This window comes from Equus asinus, chromosome 6 (assembly GCF_041296235.1).
Source record: "Equus asinus isolate D_3611 breed Donkey chromosome 6, EquAss-T2T_v2, whole genome shotgun sequence".
Taxonomy (NCBI): domain Eukaryota; kingdom Metazoa; phylum Chordata; class Mammalia; order Perissodactyla; family Equidae; genus Equus; species Equus asinus.
The window spans coordinates 40,609,011-40,635,355 of record NC_091795.1 but is presented as its reverse complement, the minus strand read 5'-3'; the positions used below and the strand labels follow the sequence as shown (position 1 = coordinate 40,635,355).

At 35.7% G+C, this 26,345-nt stretch overlaps 1 protein-coding gene across 9 annotated transcripts in view; it reads left to right on the top strand.

Annotated features, from left to right (window-relative positions):
- Positions 1-26,345, top strand: part of ALMS1 (ALMS1 centrosome and basal body associated protein) — a 251,540-nt gene that overhangs the window by 145,520 nt on the left and 79,675 nt on the right. For 8 of the 9 annotated variants that reach the window (XR_011503935.1, XM_070511957.1, XM_070511959.1 and 5 more), the window contains 2 exons: positions 16,101-16,342; positions 21,980-22,105. Coding sequence is in view for 8 of the 9 variants with exons in the window: in XM_070511957.1 (XP_070368058.1) it covers positions 16,101-16,342; positions 21,980-22,105 (368 nt within the window). In the remaining variant the exon portion in view is untranslated. The remainder of the gene's footprint in view (positions 1-16,100; positions 16,343-21,979; positions 22,106-26,345) is intronic. The other variant, XM_070511958.1, reaches the window with a different exon arrangement.

Sequence of the window (26,345 nt, the reverse complement as noted above, 5' to 3'; positions counted from 1 at the left end):
TCAAGAAATCATAAAATAGGTAACAGCCTTTTGGGTTTTTAGCTTCTTTTACTTTGCAAAAACAGTTAAGATTCATTCATCGTGTTTTGTGAGTCAGTAGTCTTTTACTTTTTATTGCTTTATTAAGAAAATTGTATATTATATTACAATTTCATTGTATAGATAACCGCAGTTTGTTTATCCATGCATTCACTCTTGGAAGGATATTTTGGTTGTTTCCAGTTTGATTACAATTAAAGTTGTTATAAACATTTGTGTACCAGTTTTTGTTGCTGTAGCATAAATACTCAGGAGTGGGATCGCTGAGTTATGTTACATATGTGTATGTTTTAACTTTATAACAACTGTTTAGACTAAACTCTGCTAAATTGTTTTTCCAGAGTGGCTGTACCTTTACATTCCCACTAGCAACGTATGGAGTGTTCCAGTTACTCTACATCCTTGCCAACATGTGGTATTGTCAGTATATTTTAGCCATTTTTATAGGTGTACAGTGGTATTTCAATAGGGTTTCCAGTTATATTTCCCTAATGGCTTTTCTTCTTTTAATGTATTTTTTTTACCATCCTCTTTGGTGAAGTGATTTCTTTTCTTTTCTTTTTTTTTGTGGAAGATTAGCCCTGAGCTAACTGCTGCCAGTTCTCCTCTTTTTGCTGAGAAAGACTGGTCCTGAGCTAACATCCCTGCCCATCTTCCTCTACTTTATGTGTGGGGTGCCTGCCACAGCATGGCTTGCCAAGCGGTGCCATGTCTGCACCCAGAATTCGAACAGGTGAACCCCAGGCCACGGAAGCGGGACGTGCGCACTTAACCACTGCGCCACCGGGCCGGCCCAGTGAAGTGATTTCTTAAATAGTGTTTTTTATTTTCTTACTGTTGAGTTTTGAGAGTTCTTAATATGTTTTAGATACGGGCCTTTGCTGGATATGTTATTATTATTATTTTTTTAAGGTATGCTTTATGGTGAGGAAGATTGGCCCTGAACTAACATCTGTTGCCAATCTTCCTCTTTTTTTTTTTTTCCTCCCTAAAGCCCCAGTACTTAGTTGTATATCCTAGTGGTAAGTCCTTCTAGTTCTTCTTCTATGCGGGATGCTGCCACAGCATGGCTTGGTGAGCAGTGTGTAGGTCTGTGCCTGGGATCCGAACCAGTGAACCCCAGGCCACTGAAGCAAAGTGTGTGGACTTAACCACTATGCCACCAGGCTAGCCCCTGGATATGTTATTTGCAAATAGTTTCTCATAGTATGTGACTTGTCTTTTCATCCTCTTAATAGGGTTTTTTGCAGACAAATGGTTTTGATTTTGTTGAAGTCCAATTGATTTTTTTGTGGCTCGTGCAATTGAGTTGACAGTAGTTTTCTTTCAGCACTTTAAAATTCTGCTTCCTTCTGAATTCCATGATTTCTGATGAGAAATCTACAGTTATTTGAATCATTATGCCCCTATGAGTAAGAAGCAATGTTTTTATATCTTCCATCATATTTGGGGAGTTTTCAGCCCTTCTTTCTTCAAATATTTTTTCTGTACCACACTCTTTCTCCTCTCCTTTTACATCTCTGATGACACAAATGTTAAATGTTTTGGTATTATCTAACAGGTCCCTGAAGCTCTGTTGATTTTTTTTTTCAATCTTTTTTTTCCTCTATTGTTCAAATGGAATCATTTCTATTGCTCTATCTTGGAGTTCACTAAGTCTTTCCTTTGACATTTCCATTCTGCTCATGAGCTCATCCAGTCAGTATTTTATTTGTTATATCACTTTGTAGTTCTAAAATTTCTGTAATTTCTTCTCTATATATTTTGTTTCTTTGCTGAAACTTTGTCTCTCCATTTGTTTCAAGGGTATCCACCCCTACTTGTTGGAGCATTTTAATAGCTTCTTTAAAGTTTTTGTCAGATAATTCTAACACTTCTTTCATCACAGTATTGATATCAGTTGATTGCCTATTCCTTTGTGAGTTTTTTCTGATTCTTCATATGCTGAGTAATTTTGGATTGTATTTCATAATATTATGAGATACCTGGTTTCATTTAAATCCTGTAGAGAATTTTGATGTTTTTGTTTTATCAGTCAGTCAACCCATTTGAGCTCAGGTTACGTATTCCAGTCAGCCTTCTGTGGGTTGTAGTTCCATGTCAGTTCAGTTTTCAAAACTTCTGCAGTGCTGTTCAGATCTTATCTGCGTGTGTGTATCCAGTGGCCAGTCTGAGACTTGGGCAGTAAGCATCCCATACTCCAGTTCTCAAAATGTAGGTACAGTAGTCCCCCCTTATCCATGGTTTTGCTTTCCACAGTTTCATTTACTTGCAGTCAACCATGGTCTGAAAATATTAAATGGAAAATTACAGAAATAAACAATTGATCAATTTGAAATTGTGCACCATTCTGAATAGCATGATGAAATTTCACACCATCCCACTCCATCCCACCCAGAATGTGCATCAGTCCTCTGTCCAGAGTATCCACGCTGTGTACTCTACCCACCCGTTAGTCACTTAGTAGCCATCTTGATTGTCAGATCGACTGTCATGGTATCATAGTGCTTGTGTTCAAGTAACTCTTGTTTTAGGTAATAGTAGCATAAGAGTAGTGATGCTGGACATATTCGGATATGTTAAAGAGAAGCCGTAAAGTGTTTCCTTTAAGAGAAATGGTGAAAGTTCTCAACTTAATAAGGAAAGAAAAAAATTGTATGCTGAGGTTGCTAAGATCTCTGTTATTACAGCACATTGTTTTAATTATTTTATTATTAGTTACTGTTATTAATCTTTTACTGTGCCTCGTTTATAAATTAAACTTTATCATAGGTATGTATAATACACTTGATCTTAGTGTATATAGGGTTTGGTACTATCTGGGGTTTCAGGCATCCACTGGGAGTCTTGGAACGTATTCCTCCGTGGATCAGGGGGGACTATTGTGTGCTGTTTAGGTTCAGATCCACACATGCATAGCTCAGGGGTAAGCCCAGGAGTTTATAGACCCTATTAAGGAGTTGCTTTCCTCTATGATTTCCCTTTGAGCTCTCTTTTTCTGATCCTTAGGATAGAAAGCAGAGGCTTATTTTACCCCTCTCTTCTGAGTACTTCCTATGATTACTTTGTGTCAGTGCCAAGTGGTTCAGTACAGAGGGAGAAAAAAAATCAACCAGACTTCACTCCGCACTCTTGAGATCACATCTCCTCTGGTGGGATAGGAAGGTTTCCCTCCCTCAAAATTTTAAGCTCCTTGTGCCCCCATTACTGCTGGACCACTACTACCATGAAATTACCTGAGTGTTGAGATTACTAGAAGGAAAAAAAAATGGGAATTTTCACGCTATTTCCACTCTCACTCCTCAAGCCAGAATAGAGGGCTTCTCCTGGAGCTCTTTCTGTCTGTGCTAATACCCACTTCGAGTTTCAGACTGTATTAAGTTCAAGCCAGACAAAGCCAAAGGAAATAAAAATGCTAAACTCATCACCATTTTAATGGTACTTCAACTCTTGATCGTCATCAATTTGCCTGTTTCTGTTATTTTTCAGAGTTTTCCAATAGCTACTCTGTGTAGTCTGTCTAGGTTTTATAGCTGCATTCAGTAGGAGAGATAAGATGGGTTATGGTGACCAAGAACTGGAACCAAATGTACCATTTTTTATTGCCGTCAACAGCATATGCAAGTTCCAGTTACTCCACATCCTTGGCAACACTTGATATTTCCAGTTGTTTTTACTTTTAGCCATTCTAAATGTGGGTGTGAAATAGTATGTTATTGTGGCTTTAATTTGTATTTCCCTGATGACTCATGATGCTGTGAGCATCTTTTCTGTGCTTCTTGGCCATTTCTATATCTTTATTTATGAAATGTCTGTTCACTTTTGTCCATTGGATTGTTTGTCTCATTATTATAAGAATTGTTTATATATTCCAGATACAAATCCTCTGTGTGTTGTGAATATTTCCTCACAGTCTCTGATTTGATTTTCATTTTCTTGCTGGTATCTTTTAAAGAAGAAAAAGTTTTAATTTTTATGGAATACAGTTTGTAAATTTTTTTTATGGTTAGTACTTTTGTATGTCTTCTCTAAGAAAATGTTGCCTAACCCAGTGTTGTGAAAGTTTTCTTCTATATTTTCATCTAGAAATAAAATTTTAGCTTTATGTTTTAAGTCTGTGATCTATTTCAAATTAATTTTTGTATATGCTGTAATTTATGCAGTTGAGAATCATTTTCTCCCATGTGGACATTCCAGCACCATTTTTGAAATAGTGATTATTTTCTTATTGAATTTAGTTGGCACTTTTGTCAGAAATCAACTGACCTTTTATGTATAGATTTATTTTAAGAGTTTCTGCTCTGTTCTTTTGATCTGTTTATCTCTCTTTATACCAATAACGTGATGTCTTAATTAGGGTAGCTTTATAGTAAGTCTCTTGAAATCAGGTTATGTCCTCTAACCTTGTTTTTATTTTCAATGTTATTTTTGCTATTTTAAGTTCTTGCATTTCCATATAAATTTTAGAATAAGATCCTCAATTTCTCTAAAAAAGCCTCCTAGGATTTTATTTGGTATTGTGTTGAATCTATTGACCATTCTGAGAATGATTGATATTGATATCTTAATAATATATTTGAGTCTTCCCATGCATAGACTTTTTTTTTTTTTTACTTATTTAATGCCTCTCAGTAACATGTTATAATTTTCAGTGTGGAGGCCTTATATATCTTTCATTAAATTTATTCCTAAGTATTTTTTGTTTTTTGCTACTGTTGTATATGGTATTTTAAAATTTGTGTCTTCTAGTTATATGTTGCTTCTATATAGAAATAACTCCTGTCAAGCCAATTTGCAAATGTCAACAAATTAATTTTAATTTTAATTTCTTACTCATTGGGTCAGAGCTTCCTTGGTCACTATGGGATAATTTAGGGCAGTGGGTGCTATGACCATAGGGAAATTTAGGCAAGGCAATAAATAGTTCCAGTGATTAAGTTGAGGCATACCTAATTGTCCTCTGTTTTATGTTCAGTAATTCTCTTAAGACTTAGGGAGTGCCTTGTTTAAATTTAGTGAGATCCCCATATACTGTCTATTCTTCAAAGACAGTCATGTTGCTGGGGAACAAACAAAGCTGTTTTACTCCTTCCTTTCCAATCTTCATGTGTTTATTTCTTTTTCTTGCTTAATGCCCTGGCTAGGATATTCAATATAATATCAAGTAGAAGTAGTAAGAGCAGACATCTTGCCTATTCCCCATCTTTGAGGGGTGAGGGAGTGGATTTAGTATTTCGTCAAGTTTGATGTTACCTGTAGATTTTTAATGGATTCCCTTTATCAGAGTAAGGATATCCTGTACTATTCTTAGTTTGCTGTGAGTTTTTATCATGATGAGTGGCTATTGAATTTTGTTAAATGCTTTTCCTGCTCTGTTGAGATGGTTATAGGTGTTTTCTCCTTTTTTTCTGATGACATCATGAATTACATTGATTAGATTTTGAATGTTAAAGTTATCTTGCATTACTGGGATAAACCCTACTTGATTATGACAAATGGTCCTTTTTTATGTTTGTTTCTAAATTCAATTTGCTAATATTGGTCTATAATCTTGAAGTGGCCTGATATCAGATTTATGGTGGCTTTGGAAAAAAATGGGAAATGTTCCCTCTCCATTTTCTAAGTTTGTGTTATATTAGTATTATTTGATTTAAATCTACCATATTACATTTGCTTTCTATTTGTACCATCTGGTTTTTGTTCCTTCTTTTCTGCCTTCTTTTGTATTAATCATGTATCTTTCATTATTCTATTTTCCTGTCGTTACTGGCTTTTTTAAATATAATTTTTGTTTATTTTTTAGTGGGGTGGACACCCTACCCAAAATTTGGTTCAGTTATCAAGGCTTATGACACTCTCACACCAAGATAATTTCAGGGGACGTCTGTTATTCACATGAGGGACTCTTGGGAAGAGCTGGTTGGGCACAAGCAGGTCCAGGCTGGCTTGGGCCAAAGCTGAGGGAGTGGGTTGGGCTTATAGTGGCTAGAAAGTAGAACTGGGAAAAATGTTCATGGGTGGGGGGTGGTTAAATTTTCTCCTGGTACCAAAGAGGGAGACACTCACACCCAGGTTTTCTTATCAGTCTGTCCAGATGTGGGGCCAAAGGTGAGGCTTAAAAAGAAGTCAGTATAGTCAAACATCAAAAATGGAGTTAGACTCATTACAGTGGTTGTTGTAGAGATTACCGTATGCATCCTTAATTTATATCTTATCCTTCATTGCTAGATACAGCTTACCTAATATTTTGTTTAGGATTTTTACATCTGTGTTCATGAGGGATATGCACCTCTAATTTTCTTTCTTGTGATATCTTTGTCTGATTTATGTATGAGCATTGGGCTGACCTCATAAATATATTGGGACACTCTGAAAGAGTTTGTGTAAGATTGGTATTATTTCTTTCTTAGATATTTGGCACAATTCACCAGTGAAGCCATCTTGGCCTGAAGTTCTTATTACAGATTCAATTTCTTTAGTAGATAGGACTATGCAGGTTTTCTTTTTTTTCCTAGCATCAGTTTTAAAAGCGTTTTTCTTTTTTTTTTTTTTTTAAAGATTTTATTTTTTCCTTTTTCTCCCCAAAGCCCCCCGGTACATAGTTGTATATTCTTCGTTGTGGGTCCTTCTAGTTGTGGCATGTGGGACGCTGCCTCAGCGTGGTTTGATGAGCAGTGCCATGTCCGCGCCCAGGATTCGAACCAACGAAACACTGGGCCGCCTGCAGCGGAGCGCGCGAACTTAACCACTCGGCCACGGGGCCAGCCCCTTAAAAGCGTTTTTCAAGAAATTTTGTCTGTTTGTGCTAAGTTCTGAAAATTTATTGACATGACTTATTTTCATAATATCCTATTATCTACTCAATTTCTGAATCTCTAGTGATATTAGCTTTTTTATGTTTGATATTAGTAATTTGTATTTTCTCTTTTTTTGTTTGGTCACTCTTGCTAAGGGTTTAACAATTTGGATCTTGTTGATCCTCTAGTGTGTGTTTTCTATTTCATTGATTTCTGCTTTGATCTTTTGTTTTTTTGTTTTTGCTGAGGAAGATTTGCCCTGAGCTAACATCTGAGCCAGTCTTCTTCTATTTTGTATGTGAGTCACTGCCACAGCATGGCCACTGATGAGTGGTGTAGGTCTGTGCCCAGAAACTGAACCTGGGCTGCCGAAGCACAGTATGCTGAACTTAACCACTAGGCCATGGGCCAGCCCTCTTTTATCTTTGTTTCCTTCCGTTTTGGGTTTTAACTGGATGGTCTTTTTCTACCTTTCTGAGAATAGATACTTAATTTTTTTACATATTCATTAATTTTAATTAATTTTTAGTTATCTAATGTACACTGATTTTTACATAGCTTTTTTTTTTTTTTTTTTTGCTGAGAAAGACTGGCCCTGAGCTAACATTGTGCCCATCTTCTTCTACTTTATATGTGGGATGTCTGCCACAGGATGGCTTGACAAGTGGTAAGTAGGTCCACACCTGGGATCCAAACTGGCAAACCCCAGGCCACTGAAGTAGAATGTACAAACTTAACTGCTGTGCCACCGAGCCAGCCCTACATAGTTTTTTTTATCATCATCTTTGTTCAAAACATTTTCTCATTTCTGTTACAGTTCTGTTACAGTTTCATCTTTGTTCCATGGACTTAGTAGAAAGTGTTTCTTAATTTCCAATCATATGAGAACTTTATAATTATTGTTTATTTCTAGTTAATTTTATCATGATCATCAGATTATATTCTGAATGACTTCAGCATATTTAAATTTTTTAAAATTGCTTTATGATATGGTATATTTTTACTTCGATCAATGTGTAATGAAAGGAGTGTGTATTCTGCAGTTGCTGCATGCAGTATTCTGTATATGTCAGTTAGGTCCAGTTCATCAACTGTTACGTTGAAATACTCATTTTTACTGAATTTTTGTCTACTTCTTTAATCAGCATCTGAGGACAGCATGTTAATATCTTTTTATTTTCCTTAGCCATTTGGAGTAAGTTGTTGACCTGCTGCCTCATCATTTTCCTATAAAAAGAACATTATCCTACAAAACCACAATAAAGCCATGAAAATCAGGAAATTAGTGTCAGTTTACTACAGGCACCATTCATATTTTTCCACTTGTCCCAATGAGATTTTTATAACAAAAGGAAGCAGGTCAAAATCACATTGTATTTAATTGGCATGACTCTTTAATTTCCTTTAATCTGGAACAGTTCCTCATTCTTTCCTTGAGTTTAATGGTCTTGATGCTTTTGAAGATTACAGGCCAGTTCCTTTGTAGAATGTCTTTCACTTTGGGTTTCTCTGATGTTTCTTCATGATTAGGTTTAGGTATTTTTGGTAGGAATATCACAGGAGTGACACTGAATTCTTCTCATGACATCTTATTAGGTGTGGCACAATTTTTATTTGTCCCACTGCTGACACTTATCACTTTAATTACTTAATAAGGTTGTGGCTGTTAGGTTCCTCCACTAGAAAGTTACTCTTTTCTTTCCCCTTTGTAATTATGTATTTTGTGGGGAAATACTTTGAAATCATATAAATATCTCATTCTTCAGCAAACTTTTAGTTTGTTTATTAATATCTGTACAGAATCATGCTTTCTTATTTCATTTGGTAGGTTATGGTCTGTTGTTATCTTTTTAAAAAAGTTTTTTTATTTAAAAAATACATAGACTCATAAGAGATTATTTAGTTCAGAAAGTCCAGGTATCCAACACTCAGTCCTCCGTTGGTAATCTCTTACATAATTGTAGTGCCTTATCAAAACTACAAATTGACATTGTCACGTTTCAATTAACTAGACTACAGACCTCAATCAAATTTCACTAGTTTTTGCATGCACTCAGTTTTTTGAATGCATATGTGTATAATTCTGTGAAATTTAATCATTATAGGTTCACATAACCACCACCATAAGCAGGATACAGAAGTGTTCTGTCACCACAAAGGAATTCCCTTGGGCCTGCCCCTGTATAGTCACACTTCCTCTCCCCTGCCCCTACCCTCTGTCTTTTTTAACCCTTGGTAACCAGTGGTCTGTTTTCCTAGTGTATGATTTTGTCATTTTGAGAATGTGAAACGAGTTAGCAACAGTGACTCCATTTTGTACCCTAGACTCCATCTTGTTAAAAATATGAAACTGTGCTGACCTCACTGACTTGCCAAAAGAAATTTATTTGCTGAGAATGGACTTTCTGAAGGATTGTGCAAATATATACTTTTTCTGGTAACAACAAGACGTTCTTGAGTAAACTAATGAACTGTAACATAAATTTGCCCTCCCTAATAAACAACTGAGGTAATTGTGCTGAGCTCTCCTTTTTACTAATAAAAACTCCTGACTTTTACTCCTTTTCTGGCTGGCACCAGAAGCCATGTTCCCCGAACTGCAATTCTAAGACCCTAAATAAACACTCTCCTTTTGTTTTGCAGTTGCCTCTTTTTTCTAAGTTGACAAGAATGTTAGATAAATGAAATCATATAGCATGTAACCTTTGAGATTAACTCTTTTTACTCATCATAATAACCTGGAGATCCATTCAAGTTGTGGTGTATCAATAATTGATTACTTTTTATTGCTAAGCAGTATTCCATTTGATGGATATATCAGAGTTTATTTAACCATTCCACTGTTGAAGGACATTTGGATTGTTTCCAGTTTTTAACTGTTACTAAGAAAGCTGCTGTGAACATTCAAATATTTATTTTTACGTGAACCTGAGTTTTTATTTCTCTAGCACAGTGATTCTCAACCAGGGATGATTTTGGCCCCTAGGATACATTTGGTCATATCTGAAGACATTTTTGATTGTCACAACTAGGAAAGAATTTTGCTATTGACATCAAGGATGCTGCTGAATATCCTAGAATACACAGTATAGTCCCCCATAACAAATAATTTTTTGGTTCAAAATGTTAGTAGTGCCAAGGTTGAGAAACTCTGCTCTAGGATAGATGCCCATAAGTCTGATTGTTGGGTTATATGGTAAGTATATGTTTATTTTGTAAGAAAATGCCTAACTGTTTTCTAGAGTGATTGTACCGTTTTATATTTCTACTAGCAATGTATGACAGATCTACGTTTGCCATTTTCTAATTGCATTGTTTGGGTTTTTTCTTTTTTTTTTTTTTTTTGAGGAAGATTAGCCCTGAGCTAACATCTGCCACCAAGCCTCCTCTTTTTTGCTGAGGAAAACTGGCCCTGAGCTAACATCCATGCCTATCTTCCTCCACTTCATATGTGGGACGCCTACCGCAGCATGGCTTGACAAGCTATGCCCAGGTCTGCACCCAGGATTCAAACCAGTGAACCCTGGGCCGCTGAAGCAGAACATGTGAACTTAACCACTGTGCCACAGGGCTGGCCCCTAGGTTTTTTTTTTTTACTGTTGAATTTAGAGAGTTTTTATCTATTCTGAATGCAGGTCTTTTGTTGGATATAATATTTGCAAATATTTTACATCATACAAAATCATGTTTTCTTACTGTGTTCAATGTTACTATTATAATTTGTTTTCGTACTCAAAATGTCACTGATTAGATGACCAGTGGCAGCCCCTTCAAGCCAGCTTCTGTATCCTTTTTACAAGTCTCTGTCATTTTTTAAGCATGTCTTTGCTTTCTGGCACAAGATATTTCAGACTCATCTTGTGCTTTTTTCCTTTCCCAGCTCTGGAATCAGCCTTTTCTCCAAGGATCCTGGTTTCTGTTAGTGATACTTAGAAGCCAAGATTTGAGCCCTAGGTGTATACATTGCTATTGGGCTGCTCCAAGTCCTCTTAGTGGATATATGTACATATATACATACACACATTCACTTAACATTTATTTCTACATCTGTCTGTATAAAAACCACAAGCTCACACCAGTATATGCAATTCTAATTGTCTCATTCTACTTTTCTTCTCTTTCTGTATTTGTAACTCTCTTATCCAGTAGTGAGAACCCTCACTTCCTATATGCTTTTTATGTTTATTTACTTGATCAGTCTCCCATTATATAACTAATATCCTACCTCTCTTGCCATCCTCCCCCCAGCTAGGATAGCCCTCACTCACTTGGATTTTGACTCTCTATTCAGGCTATTTGTGTGGATGCTCATCTCACTCTACTTGGGCTTTGACACTCCATGCTATCTTCAACATGGATAATTTCCCCCCAACTTGGTATCTGACTTCCCCTCATCAGAATGCTCACCACATTCATGTGGACACCCTCCCCACCCTACTTAGGGTCTGACTCCCCACGCTGAACTGCCACCTCACATGGGCATCTTCCTCATCCTGCTTAGGCTTTTGACATCTTTCATTGGGCCTCCCCTCTGCTTTGGGTGCCCTCTTCCTGTTTAGGATCTGACCCAAGATTCCAGGCTACCCCTACCTGGACATCTTCCTTACTCTGGCTCTGACATCTCAGGTGAGGTGCCTCTCCTCACCCTATGAGGTAGATGCCCCTTTTACCCTGCTTGTGCTCTGACTCACCAAACTGGGCCACCTCCAACCTGTAGATGACACCCTTCTCATCATTTAGGAAATCGGACTTCCCAACTCAGTCTGCCTCTCTATGAAGATATTTTCAGTACTCTGCTCCAGCTCTGACACTCTGTGTCAGGCTGCCCCACTATAGAGACACCTCCTTATTCTGCTTAGGCTCTAACTCCACATGCCAAGCTGGACCTGCCTCTCCATGGAAACCTTCCTCGTCCTAATCAGTGTGTGATATTGCATACTAGGCCACACCTCCACAGAGATTCTTTCATTGCCGTACTTAGATTCTGATACCCTATGCTAGGCTACTCTTTTACATGGGCACCTTCACACCTTACTCTGGCCCACTGTTGCCCCACCACCAATGGATGCTCAGTGTATTCTGTCCACCTAATGGTTTTAAGGTTTAATTGTTCAGGAAGAGAAAGGTAAAAGAAAGGGGAGAATAAAAAGGCAGGAGAAGGGAAAGAGAAGAGGAAGCTTATTTTTGATTAGTGTTGGCTTGGTATATCTTTTTCCATTCTTTTACTTTGAACGTATCTATGACCTTATGTTAAAGTATATCTCTTGTGAATAGCATCTAGTTGGATCTTATTCTTTTTTGTCAATCTTTGTCTTTTAATTGAGATATTTAGTTCATATATATAATATAATTGAGATGGTTGATTTTAAGTTTCGCCGTTTTGCTATTCGTTTTCTATTTGTCTTCTCTGTTCTTTATTAATCAATTATTTTTATTTCCTGTTCTCTTCTGTATTGGATTTTTTTGTTATTTTTTTTCTATCATTCTTTTAGTGGTTATTCTAGACATTATACTTCCTTTACTTTACAATTTACCTTAAATTAATATTCTTACCACTTTATGAGCCATAAAAAATCTAATAACAGTTTAGCTCCATTTGCCTGCTCCTGCTGTTTGTGGTTTTGTTGTCATATATTTCTGTTCTACATATTTATAAATCTCTACAGGACATTATTATTGCATCTTGTTTATTCCATTGTGTATGTGTATATGAAATATAGGACAACATATAAATATATGTATATAAAATGTGTGTGTGTGTGCATGTATGTGTCAGGCACTTTACTCAGGCACTTTAAGAGCTGCTTATTCTTTTCTGCAGTTCTATACTATGTTGAATCATTTTACTTCAGCCTAAAAAAATTTCTTTTAGTATTTCCTGAGGTCTGCTGAGAATCAGTTGTTATTTATTTATCTGTATTTGATTTTTTAAAGTAGATTACAGTTTTCTAATGAAATTCTCCATATTTTTATCTGTTTTCCCCAATCTTTTGCACTGTTAATATATTAATAATCATTTTGAAGTCTTTTGTGCTAACTCAAGTATCTGACTCCCCTGTAAATCAATTTTTTTGTCTGTTTTTCCTTTGAATTTTTAGTCACTTTTTCTTGTTTCACAAATTTTATAAGTTTTGATTGTGCGCTCAACATTGTGAATAAAAAAATCATAGAGACTGAGGAGAGGATTTGGCCTTTTCTCTGTTAATCAAATAGAGTGGCTGACCACTTCAGTCATTTCAGAAGTTTTACCAGGTCAGAGCTGGGTTGGAGCTCTCATTGACTCATTCTACCTATGATTTTTTTCCTGATTTGTGGCCTCCCTGGATTGTTCTTTAAACTGACAGGTCTTTGATTCTTCAATAATTAAATACAATGAGATACTCAGTTCAGTCTTTCAGATGTTTGAATTCAACTCTTTAGACTCTCAGCCCTCGCAGCTTTAGAATATGGCAGGTGTAAGGGGAGACCCGCCATGCACTTGCTGGAGTTAGACTTTCTCAATGGAAATTTGTCTCATAAGCACTCAAAGATTGCAAGTGATTTCCCTGTTTTTCTGACTCTGCCCCTTTCTTGGGGTTAGCACTTCTGGGTTTTTTATCGTGAGTCTGGTAGGTCTCTAATTCGTCATCTTTGAAAGTTCTCTCTCTCAGGCATTAGTTATTTAGCTTCCTGTCTTATGCAGGTTCAAAATCTGGCAAATGTTTTGAGGAGACTTGATGTTTGTCACAGGCCCCTCTAGTGGGACTTGGTTTGTTATAAGTGTCATGACTACGCAGGAGATTTCACTCTGCTTTTCTGGCTTAGTCCCCCATCCTCCTATACCACCCTAACAGTAAGGAAATGTCCTGCAGAGAAAATCATGTTGGCATTCTGCTACATTTCACGCCATCATACCAGACCATGGGTTTGTCCAAAGCTCTGGTGTTACCTCTTTCCCAGTGGAGCATGTCTGCCTGCACCAAGCCCCTGCTCAGAATCTCCAAAATTCCTCCTCTAGCATAGTAGTTGATCTCGTTTCCTGATTGCATTCACAGCTCTATGATTATTTTAACTATGATTTTTATAATTTATTCAGTTTTGTTTGCTTGTTGCAGCAGTGGTGATGGCCTATGACTACCTACTACATCCTACCTGCAAGTGGAAGTCCTATTTAGATCACCTTTAATTTCTCTCTGTGATATATTAATAGTTTTCTACTTAGAGTTCTTACATCTTTTATTATACTTATTATTAGGTGTTTGATGTTTTTCATCATGTCATATATGGCATATTTTTTGGCTTTTAATTTTAAAACTTTTCTGATACTGAAAAATGTAGTGAACTTTAAAAAATTTGATTTCATGTCTCGCAACTTTTCTGAAAACTTATATTCTGATAAGTTATCTGTAGACTGTTTTAGATTTTCTGTGTACGTAATTGTATCAAATATGAAAAGTGACAATGTTCTTTCTTTCTTTCTTATCCTTATATCTGTTTCTTTTTCTTGCTTTTCTGCTAATACTATAAGACCTTTACTAAAATGTTGAATAGAAATGATAAGGGTTAGCATCTCTGTTTTGTGCCTAATCTCACAGTGAACATTCTCCACATTTCACTATAAATAGGATGGTTGCTCTAAAGTTTTTTGTAGTTTCCCTTGCTACTAGTTCTTCTCGTACATAATTACTGAATTTTATCAAATGCTTTATCCAACTATATTGATATGGTCATGTGCATTTTCTTCTTTATTTTATTGATGTGGGGAATCACACTGATTGATTTTTGAATGTTAACTGACTGCATTCCTGGAGTAAGCCATCTTGGTGGGAATTCTCGCGCACACACACACACTACATTTGAGTTTCTAATGTTTTGTTTAGGATTTTTGCTTCTAGATTCATAAGGGAGATTTGCCTTTTATTTTCTTTTTTTCATAATCATTCTTTTCAATTAGTGAATAGTAGGCAGAGGGTAGAGACTCAAAAGTTCTTCTGTTTCTGTGATATAGTGTAGGTACCACTCCAATATAATACAATGTTACTTCATTTTTTAAAAATAAACTTTTTTATTTTCAAATAATTTTAGATTTACAGACAAGATACAGACATAATAAAGTTCCCTATACCCCCTCCCAGTTTTTCTTATCATTAATATCTTACATTACCATAGTAATGTAAGTTAAGATTAAGAAGTCAACATTTGTACATTACTATTAACTAAACTCCAGACTTTATTTGGATTTCACCAGTTTTTCTATTAATGACCTCTTTTTGTTCCCAGACCCAGTCTAATATATCACATTCCATTTGGTTAGTTGTCATGTTTTCTTAGCCTCCTCTGGTCTATGACAGCTGCTCTTTCCTTCCTTGATTTTCATGTTTTTGACAGTCTTGAGGAAAACTGGTCAGACATTTTGTAGAACGTCCCTCAATCTGGGTTTGGCTGATGTTTTTTTCGTGATTAGACTAGAGTTAGGGGTTTTGGCAAAGAATACCACAGAAGCAAAGCACCCTTCTTATCACATCATAGCAGAGAGTATGTGACATCCACCTGACATCACTGGTGATGTGAATCTTCATCAGTTGGATAACATGCATTTGCTAGGTTTCTCCACTGTAAATTTACTGTTTCTCCCTTTTTATATTCTATTCTTTGGAATCAAGTCACTAACACCAGCCCCTACTTAAGTGGAGAGGGAGAGAGTAAGCTTTATCTCCTTGGTTGGGGGTAGGGTATGTACTTAGGTTATTTGGAATTCTTCTAGAAGCAAAATCCTCCCTCCTATTATTTATTTATGCAATTATTTATTTGTTCCATTCTGTTTTAATATGAATTCTCTATAATCTTGCTACATAATTACAACCTTGAAAACCTCTGGTTTTCCCATTGACATATAAACTCCCTGAGGGAAGGCTTTGTTTCTTGTTTACCTTTGTACACTCTATGCATTTAGCATAGTCTCCTAATTTATAGTGGACTTCCAGTAATTTTTGAAAAATTAATATATTTTCACTTCAACTGAAAAGTACCCTTACCTCAGCAAAATTATATAGTAGCATTCTAAGTATAACTTAAAAATAGATTTTTAAATAAATAAAAGCAAATTCATATGTGATCGCATTGTATTAAGTATCTAAGAAAGCAAAGGGCACTGCAGAAATCCCGTAACCATTTGAGGTTGATGTGTCTCTATGAAATATTCCTTGAAGCAACTTTTGGAAAGAGATTATGGTATTTGATAAGCCAAGGGTTTGACCTGCTGGGTCTTTTCTCTTTTTTGTTCAGACCGTCAGAGGAAATTAAGTCCCCATTTTCTGCCTTCTCTGGAAAATTTTCATCTGATGCAGTCACTCAGATAACAACAGAAAGTCCGGAAAAAGCCATATTTTCATCTGAGATTTTTATTAATCCTGAAGATCATGGACATGAAATTCCACACCCCAGTGCCCAGAAGCTGGGCAAAGTTCCTGTCAAGTTTGCTTCATCATCTTCAGTTCAACAGATTACCGTTCCTCATGGCACAGATGGTAAGACAATGTGATTGGATTTTAGGTCATATTACCAACTTTTATGTGTAATTATCTCAGAAATTTGTGATTGTGTCTTTCTAATGAGAAAACATAATTTTAGTTTTAAGCATTAGGATCTACATGATTGTATCCATCTTTTATTTACATAGCTGTGAAGAGAATATGATTTATTATGTTTTTACCTTAATTTCTAGTGAGGTTAACAAAATATGTGAAACTCATGCTGCTCGTGGTTGACATTTTCATCTCATGATATTTGTAATTAGAATGCAAATAGTTCATAAAAACTTAAAAACTGTAGAGGTCCAATTTTAGGAAGGCAGGCGAATTATTGGCGTTTTGTATTATAGTAAATGTTACGTACTATAATAAATAGATGCAAAAATATGTAATAGTGCAACTACAATACCAGTCTGTTTCTCACTCATAAAAAAATGACCAGAGCCCCAGGTTGACTCTGGCCCTGCAGTGTTTAAAACGTGGAACCCATGATTACCTTGAATTCACCATCATAGTCAACTAGAAGGGACAAAAAGCATGGAGGAGCACATGTGGGAGGCTTTTATGGGCTAGGCCTGGAAGTGGCCCAAATCACTTTCCACTGGCTCAGAATTGTTTAGCTCTGTTTTCTAGGATGAAAAAGAAATGGATTTTGGGGAAAAGCTAGCAATCTTTGCCATAAGGTCTACGTTTAGTGTGTTCTTATGCTATTGTAGCAGTGATATTTTGATAGTGCTTATACTATATAAGATTCAAAATTAGAATAACTTGTTTTCTTTCTCAGACCAATAACAGGAAAATTAACAATTAAGTTCCCATTCTTCTCCCAAATCATGGTGGGAACTTTAAATTTCTGATTTTAAAGTATTTAATAGTTTACATAGATCTATTCAAAATATATTTTAAGTTTTCCTACGTATGCAAAAAGCTTATCTATCTGTAGGTATAGATGGGATATGACTAAATATAAAGAAGATTGCTTGGTTTGGCATTTAAATTGCATTGAATTTAATTTAAATAAGTACATTTATATGTTAAGATGGCTATACTTCTTAAACATTTTTATTCTGAAATAAAAGTATACCCTGAAAAAGTACAATTTAATAAATATCACAAAGAACACCTTCATGTGTCAGTTACCTATTGCCACAGTGACACCATAGAACAAACAACCTTAAAAATCTCAGTGCGTTATAACAATAAGCATTTGCTTTTCTCACTCACGGGCTTGTGGGTCACTTGGAGTTTGGCCCCAGACTGCAGAAATGGTTTGGGTCTGTTCCATGTGCCTTCTTCTGAAACCCTGGCTAATGGGATAGTAGGGTATGTTGTTCTCAGGGTGGTGGCAGAAGCACAAGAGGAGAAAGCCAACTGTGAAAGTGTATTTTAAACTCTACTTACATCAAATGAGTCAGTCTATATAGATGCCAGTATTATGGTTTTATCTTTACATACAGGTACCTGGGAGAAAGGACTCCTTTAAAAGATTAATGTTATTTGGTTTACTAATAAAATATTATTTTCAATACTCTGGATTCAAAAGTAAAATTTTGTTTTTGGTATGAAAACATTTTAAAGTACAAAGAATAGTGTGTTAAACACATGACTGTGTGCCCACTACTCTGGATTAACAATTTCAGAGTAACGTGCTATATGTTTATGTTTGGTTCTATTTTCAAATTTTTTTAAGAAATAAATTTTAAAGATTTTTATTCATTTATTTATTTATTTTTATTTTTCCTTTTTTTCCCTCAAGCCCCCCAGTACATAGTTGTGTATTTTTAGTTGTGGGTCCTTCTAGCTGTGGCATGTGGGACACCGCGTCAGCATGGCCTGATGAGTGGTGCCATGTCTGTGCCCAGGATCCAAACCCTGGAAACCCTGGACCGCCGTGGAGTGCCCAAACTTAACCACTCCGCCCTGGGGCCGGGCCCTGAAGAAATAAATTTTATAGTTGAGCTTTTCTTCTTTACCCCTTTCCGGACCTTTCTTTCCTTCTTTCCTTCCCAGAGGCAACCATTATTTGCTGTGTAGTCGCTTCTTCCCCCAAGGCAGGCAATCCAAAGTAACCTTAAGACTGTTGCATTCAAACATAAAGTTGTTGGAGAATTTCAAAAAGCCACTTTTCTGTGTCAGAATTCTTTATCTCCATATGATAGCCATTTTTCCTCTGGGACTGTTGTAATTCTGCCGAATCATTGTTACTCATTTTCAGCAACCTTTGAACTAAATGGTAAGTTTAACCATAACTATCAAACTTTATATACACTGGTGGAGGAAGAAAATTAATAAATCAATATTCTAATAATAATGACTACATCAATGACCGAATAGAAGTATAGGTTACAGCCTATTTTTTCTGTTGTTTAAATTCTTCCCTCCTCTACACATTTGTTTGTTCCCCTTGACTTCAGCCAGATTGTTGTTGGCTGATTTTTTTTGGTTTTGTTGTTATTGTTCTTGTTTTGGGTCTTTTGCCTGATGGAGTGGTCCAAGTATTCCTAAGTAGTCTGAGACTTTACCAGCCCTGCACATATACGTTTAAGGTAATTTTTCATTAATTTCTATCACCAGGCATGGTAAAATTCTCCCCTAGGTATTAGCCATACTCCTATTGACTTTCCTTTTTTTAAGGCAACTTTATTTCTCCCCAGTAGTTAAGGTCAATCGCAGTTTTAGTCAACACTGTGGCATCCTGTTTCATATATTGTTTCAGTGACATAAAGAATGTAAAATTACAAGGTGGTTCCTGCCTCCTGGTAGTGAGTGTCCCTCTCCTAATTCTAAGACCTTCCTTCTAACAAAGCTCAGAATCACAGAGATGGAAAGCAAAAGTTTTTAAAAAAGGCTTCTACCTTTGTTCCTGGAGGCATGCATTCTATTCTGTCTTTGGGATAGGTAAGTACCATATATAGTTCTGAGCTAGCATATTCTGTAAGCTGGCATTCCAGTCTCAGAAAGTGATGCCCACCAGCATGTGCCATAACAGTTACCGGTAAATCGCTCACGCACTTTTTTTTTTTAAGTTTAGCATAGTTGTGCCTGATAAAACTTATCATGAGAACAGTGAATCCCTTTAGGCATCAGCCTTTTGTCTCGTTTCCTTCACTGTGAAGTGAGTTCCTTGGTTGGAAGCAGGGTACTAATAATATGGAATTTAGTGCCAAAATAAGTCATCAGAATGAATGTGTGGTCAAGGATGATAAAACAATTCTAAGTAATAAATAGGTTGTTATTGTGTCCAGAATGAAGGAGACTTTGTTCTACTCTGGGACTATCAGACTCTGTGTAGAGTATTTTAATTTTTATAAACTAGACATGGGCAAATGGGAGTTCATCTAGAGGTGGTGACAGGATGCGAGAGAAAACCATGGTCAGTGAGAATAAATGGAAGGAGCTGGAGGGGTTTACTCAGGAGGAATGATAGCTAGCTACAAAATGCCATTCCTATGAGTGATACAACCCCATAAAATACTCAGGAGTAACCTAAACAAGAATTCTATAGGACCTATGTGAAGGAAATAACTAATCCTTTGTATAGAGATAGAAAACAACAGTTGACTAAATTAAGAGAAAGGATGGAATGTTTCTAGATGGGAAGGCTGAATATTGTAAAGATGTCATTTTTTCCCAAATAAATTTATACTCTAACATAATTCTGCTCTCAAACTTCTAATAGAATTGTTTTGAACTTGTTTAATTGATTTAAAGTTTATCAGGAAGGATAACAAAGAAAATTTGGAAAAAGAAGAGTAATGGGGAGGGTGAATTTTAGCAGCAGCCAAATTTAAAGTGTAGTAATAGCCTAAACATCTATAAATATATTGATGGAATAGAATAGGAAGCACAGATGTGAGTTCTGTTTCACTTGAGTTTAATGTGTGATAAAGGAGGTATCACAGTGGAAAAAAATAGGGATTATATAATAAGTGCTATTAGAATAAGTTGGTTACTTAGAGAGAAGGAGATTGGAAGGACTCAACACTTCACCTCTAAACACGTGTAAAAACTACTGTTTGATGCACTTTAAATTTTTAATATTTGTTTAAATTCTCACAGTAACACTAAGATATGGGTATTATTATCATGCCTATTTTGTAGGAGAGGAAACTGAAGCAGAGTTATTTTTTCAAGGTCACAAGGGTAGTAAGTGGCAGCTCCAGTGGATTAAAAATTAATTGACTGATTACTTAGTGAGTTTGTTTTGGGTACAAGATAAGCTGTTGTATCACAGAAACTCAGAAATTACAGGTAAGCCATCTAGAGCAGGTAGCTCTATTCTGTGTCTGATGCTAAAGCATCCCGAAAGTGTTACTTCCATCTCTGGTTCCAGAGTGGCTGCTGTAGCTGTCATGGTCTCCAGTCCCTAAGAAGTGGAGTATTTTAATGGGATGCCTGAAAATTGTACACATTATTCTCACGCTCATCCCATGGGCCAAAACTTAGTCATATGTTCATATGTGGCTGCAAAGGAGATTGGAAAATATAGTGTACAATGGGCAATATGTGCCCATCGAAATATTAGGAAGCCATTACTAATAGAGAGAGAGAGATTCTACCACATCATGAAAGAAAAACAAGTATATAGAAAAAGATTTCATCCTCTATAATAATCACATTAATTACATTGGCACAGATATTTTAGAAAGCATTTTAGCAGTTAGTATTAAAAAAAAAATACTTTATAAATGATGTAATTTTTCACTCTGTAAACAGAGAATTTACCTGATATGGGGCAGCAAGGGAGAAAGGGTATGCCTTAAATAGGAAAATCTTTATTCATAGAATTCTTTATAATTGAAAATTTAACTCAGCCTAAATTTTCAGCATTAGGAGAAGGGTCAAATACATGCAATCTGTAGTATAGCCCCAAAAATTGTGTAGATGGGAAATAAAATGAATATTTTATTATAAATGTAAAGTAGAAAAGCTGAATTCCAAATTATACATACTATATGCAGACAACTATGTAAACAAATAAGAAACAGAAAAGACATGTAGGAAATATATTAAAATATTAATAATAGTTATCTTTGAGTGGTAGGACTTTGTCTTTTTTGCTTTTGTGTGTTTTTTTAATATTGAGAATTTGTACTTTTATAATGGAAACTTTATTTTGAAGATCTGTCACATAGAAGAGAATTAGACTTGTTTTCTATAACTCTGGGGGAAGAATAAGGCCATAAGACCAGTAGTAGGTATTAAACAGTGACCAGGTTTGGGTTCAATATAAGATAAAGGATAAAGTGTTTTTTAATTAGAGCCATCTATATGTGGAATAGACTGCTAAAAACTCATCTTGTCTATGAAACCTACCCCTACCACCCTATTTGAACTGCATCCTGCCCCAGTTTGCCCAGTATTCCTCATCTCCCTCAGCATTTTCCAATGTTTTTTCATATCACTTATAATTTATTAAAACCGTAGATAATTTACTTATTTAGTATGTTGTTTCCTGTATATCTCCCTCCTCTGGAATGCCTGTTCCTCTTGAAGGCAGAGATACTTTTCTGTTTAGTTCATTGATATATCCCAAGAATCTTGAGCACTGCTTGGCACAATAAAGGCACTCAGTATTGTTCAATGAATTAATAAATGTTTTCTTATTAACTGTTCTGGTCTTTATCTCCTTAGCCCAGCCTTCACTGTTGCCATATAAACCCTCTGGTAGTCCGAAGATGTACTATGTTTCACAATTAAGACAAATTCCTCCATTTCTGGATTCCACATCAGACACCACCCTTGAGAGCTCACACTCAGGTATAATGCAGAAATTATTCAAAATTTTATTTTTTGTAAATTTTTTTGCGGATTGACTGGTTAATTCTGAAATGACATATGAAAGCTCAGTGCTATTTAATCTTTCAGGGAAATGTGGAGCTTTTCATGCCTCAAGCTCTGGTTTGGGTATATGAGTTATTCCATCATATGTGTTATATACATTTGAGCATTTAATAAATATTTGATGGATTGTTTGTTTGGGTTAGTGGACTCCATTTAGGACAAAGATTTCCAAGTTTTCTCTATTCACAGTGCCCTTAATGCTTCAGTGATTTTTTTTTTTTCTCATCTGTGAAACACATAGAAATACAAGAAGTATTTTTTCAAACAGCTACTAAGTTATTAGGACATAAATACTTACTGTTTTGATCTAACAACTTTACAAAAATATTTGGTATTTCTTTTTGGTTTTGGTTTGTGAAAGAAAATATTTTATTTCGTTCATAAATAACCACAGTTATTTCCCAGTATGATGCCACTCCTAATTTCCCAGTCTGATGCCACTGAAAAAAAGAACCACAAAAATGCTTATATTACCAAATATTAGAATTGATTATTAAGCCCATCACCAGAAACTGGAAGAAATTTCCACTACCTACAAGGCTATGATTCTAAAAACATACTTAATGGCTAGCCCAGAAATAAAACAAGCTTGCTTAATTAATTATATGTGGGAAAATCTTTGGTCCCTTTCTTACTTTCAGTCCCCTAGTTCAGAAGACAGAATGTCTGTACCAATAGAAATCTGATCTGGTGTCCCACTATTTTTTGAGGCCTCCAGTGTCCTGCTGTCCGTTCACATCCCTAACTCTTCCATCTAGTTGGAGACATTAATGTTTAGAAAATGGGACAGTTGTGGGAGGGAAAAATGACTCACTGATGGTGCATTGTATGCTGAGAAATATTGTGCCTGTAAATAAAGTACTGAATGCATCAATAAGACAGATATAATAGCTATATATATTTGAGATTGTAGTTTCTCATGTTCTCTATGTATTCTGAGAATGAAGGAGTTGAGAATAGAAAACAATCCTTTCTTAGGCCTCTAGAGCTACTCTAGATGAAAGCCCAGGAATTGTTCTAATAGCTATTGTCTATTAATATGTGCATCTATAGATATGAGAAAGATACAATTAGAGTTTGGGGCCAAGAGCAAGTCATATACCATTATTAGCAAATATATGGGCCAAATAGATTTCTCCTCAATTGAGAATAAGTAAACAATTGAGCTCATAAAATCCTTAAAAAGAAAATACAAACAAGGCAAAGGTAACAATCTCTCAAAGAAAAAGATAGATCTTAGAAATTTACTTATTAGGTCCAGTAACACTTTTAAGTAGTAACAAGACTCTATTTATACTGGATGATAAGCTCTGTGAAGATAGTTACCATGTCTGTTTTTTCTGTAAGCCATTTTATACCTCATACCAATGCTCATTATAGACTTCAAATTTTATATATTAATAATCACTGTCAATAAGAGTAAAAACCATGAGGAGAGAACTGACTAGGATTTTTTTAAAGGGGGTAGAGAGTTATAGTAGAAAAAATGGTCAGTAAAGACCTCCAAGAATTTTCCCCTTAATAAAAGCAAGAAAAAAATAGGCAAAACTTTTCAGAAAATGTTTCCAAAACTCTAGAAATTAACCAAAGAAGTGTAGCAACCCAATGAGCATTTATTTATTCAAGAAAAATGGCTGAATCCTGGTACGAACAGTAAGCTTTGTGGCACTTTAACTTGCCTTAAGTCCTATCCCCACACTCAGCTCAGTGATAACCTTTAAATATATCAGCCTGCATTCCCAGGACTGGAGGGAGCAGAACAGAGCTAGGCTTCTTTCAAAACTTTATTCCCAAAGAACTGTCAGTATTCGACCTGTCTGGTGGTTCCCTGGAAGACTCCACTCAAAAGGATTGTCTTATTTGACCTCACTCAGAGCTGTCCAGTGTTAAAAGCCTTTGTGTGTGTGTGTGTGTGTGTGTGTGGAGGAGGTAGGGGGGTGTTTGTCAAAAACATTTTCACACAAGTGTTTTGATGTCACACTGCCTAAGGCAATGAATAGCATTTGGGGTAAACAAGAGACTAACCAAAAGCTTAAGAGGAAAAACTGAGGATGAGATGTCCACAGATGCTTTAAAAAGCTTTGATATATTCCTAGGACTCTAAAAGACCACACATATGCATAGGCCTGTGTGTGTGCTCAAGAAAGACCTGAGAAGGCCCTGCTCTTTACCTCTGGCTGCCCTTGAGGCTCTTTGCAAGAAGAAAGGGAAGGCTAAGGCAGAGTTGACAACTGCCTGGCTCAGTGTTGAAGGCATGCCTCATCATGCACACATAGCCCCTTGGCAAACACTGAGAGATTTATTGGTTCTAGGTATTTAAGTATATCTCTGTCTAGGCATTAGCTGACCACTAAGCTAGTTGAGTAGAAATTTTAATAGACTTTACAAAATTAATTCAGAAAAGTCACTTAAAAAAACAACATAAAGCAATAGCATCAAACCCTGGGAAGGGGCTATAATCTGATTTCCAGATTTGACACATTATATTATTTAAGATATCTTGTTTTCAACAAAAAATGACAAGATATGAAAATTAAAAACAAAAAAAATATGGTCCATACAGAAACAAAATAGCAGTTTAGAAACTGTTCCTGAGGAATCTCAGACGTTAGACTTACTAAACAAAGACTTTAAATTAGCTATTTAAACTGTGTTCAAAAACTGAATGAAACTCTGTCCAAAGAACTAAAGGAAAGTATGAGAACAGTGTCTTACAAAATAGAGTATCAATAAAGAGATAGAAATTATAAGAAGGAACCAAATAGAAATTCTAGAGTTGAAAAGTACAGTAACTAAAATTAAAAATTCACCAGAGTAGCTCAATATTAGATTTTAGCGGGCAGAAGAAAGAATCATTAAACTTGTAGTTAGGTCACTTGAGGTTATCCAGTGTGAGAAACAGTAAGAAAAAAGAATGAAGAAAAATAAACAGAATCTCAGAGTTGTATGGGACTTTGTAAAGCATACTGTTATACACATCATGGGAGTTCCAGAAGAAGAGACATAAAGGGACTGAAAGAATATTTGGAGGAATAATGGCCAAAAACTTCCAAAATGTGGTGAGTGTTAATCTGCACATCAAGAAGATCAAGGAAGTCCAAGCAGGATAAACTGAAAGAGATCTGCGTCCAAATACATCATAATCAAACTGTCAAAAGCCAAAAACAAAGAGAATATTGAAAGCAGCAAGAGAGCAGCTACTCATCATGTACAAGGGACCCTCAATAAGATTAATAGATGATTTTGCATTAGAAAACCATGGTGGCCAGAAGGCTTTGGAATGACATGTTCACAGAGCTGGAAGAAAAACACTGTCAGCCAAGAAATTAAGACATTCTCAGGTAGACAAAAACAGAGTTCATTGCTAGCGAAATGATCTACAGGAAATACTAAAAGGATTCTTCAGGATGAAATGAATGGACACTGGACAGTAACTCGAATCTACATGAAAAAATAAAGAGCTCTGGTAAAGGTAGCTACATAGGTAAATACAAACGACAGTTTAAATGTAGTCTGTTTGTAATTCCATTTTCTCTCCTATATGACTTAAAAGATAAATGCATGAAGCAATAATTATAAATCTGTCTTATTGGACAGAAAACGTATAGAGATGTAACTTATGAAAATAACAGCATAAAGAAGGGAGGAGACAGAGCTATACAGGACAAAAGTTTTTGTTTTCTGTTGGAATAGGTATTAGTCCAGATAGACTGTTAATTTATGTTAAGATGTGAGTAATGATTCCAGGGCTACCGCTAAGAAAATAAGTAAAAAATATATAGTAAAAGAGTTACCATAGGAATTAAAATGCTACACTAGTAGATATCTATTTAACACAAAAGAGGTACTAGTATAGAAACTGAGGAACAAAAAAGACATATAGAAAACAGTAGAAAAATAGCAGACCTAAATGCTACATTATTGGTAACTACATTATATGTAAATGGATTATGTGGCAATAAAGAGGCAGAGATTGGCAGAGCAGATAAAAAGACATGATCCAACTATATGCTGTCTACAGAAGACTTGCTTTAGAGTCAAAGAAAAATCGGTTGAAAGTAAAAGGATAGAAAAGGATATGCCATGTAAACAGGAACCAGAGGACTAGAGTGTCTACTGTTAGATAAAATCGACTTTAAAACAAAAATTATTACTA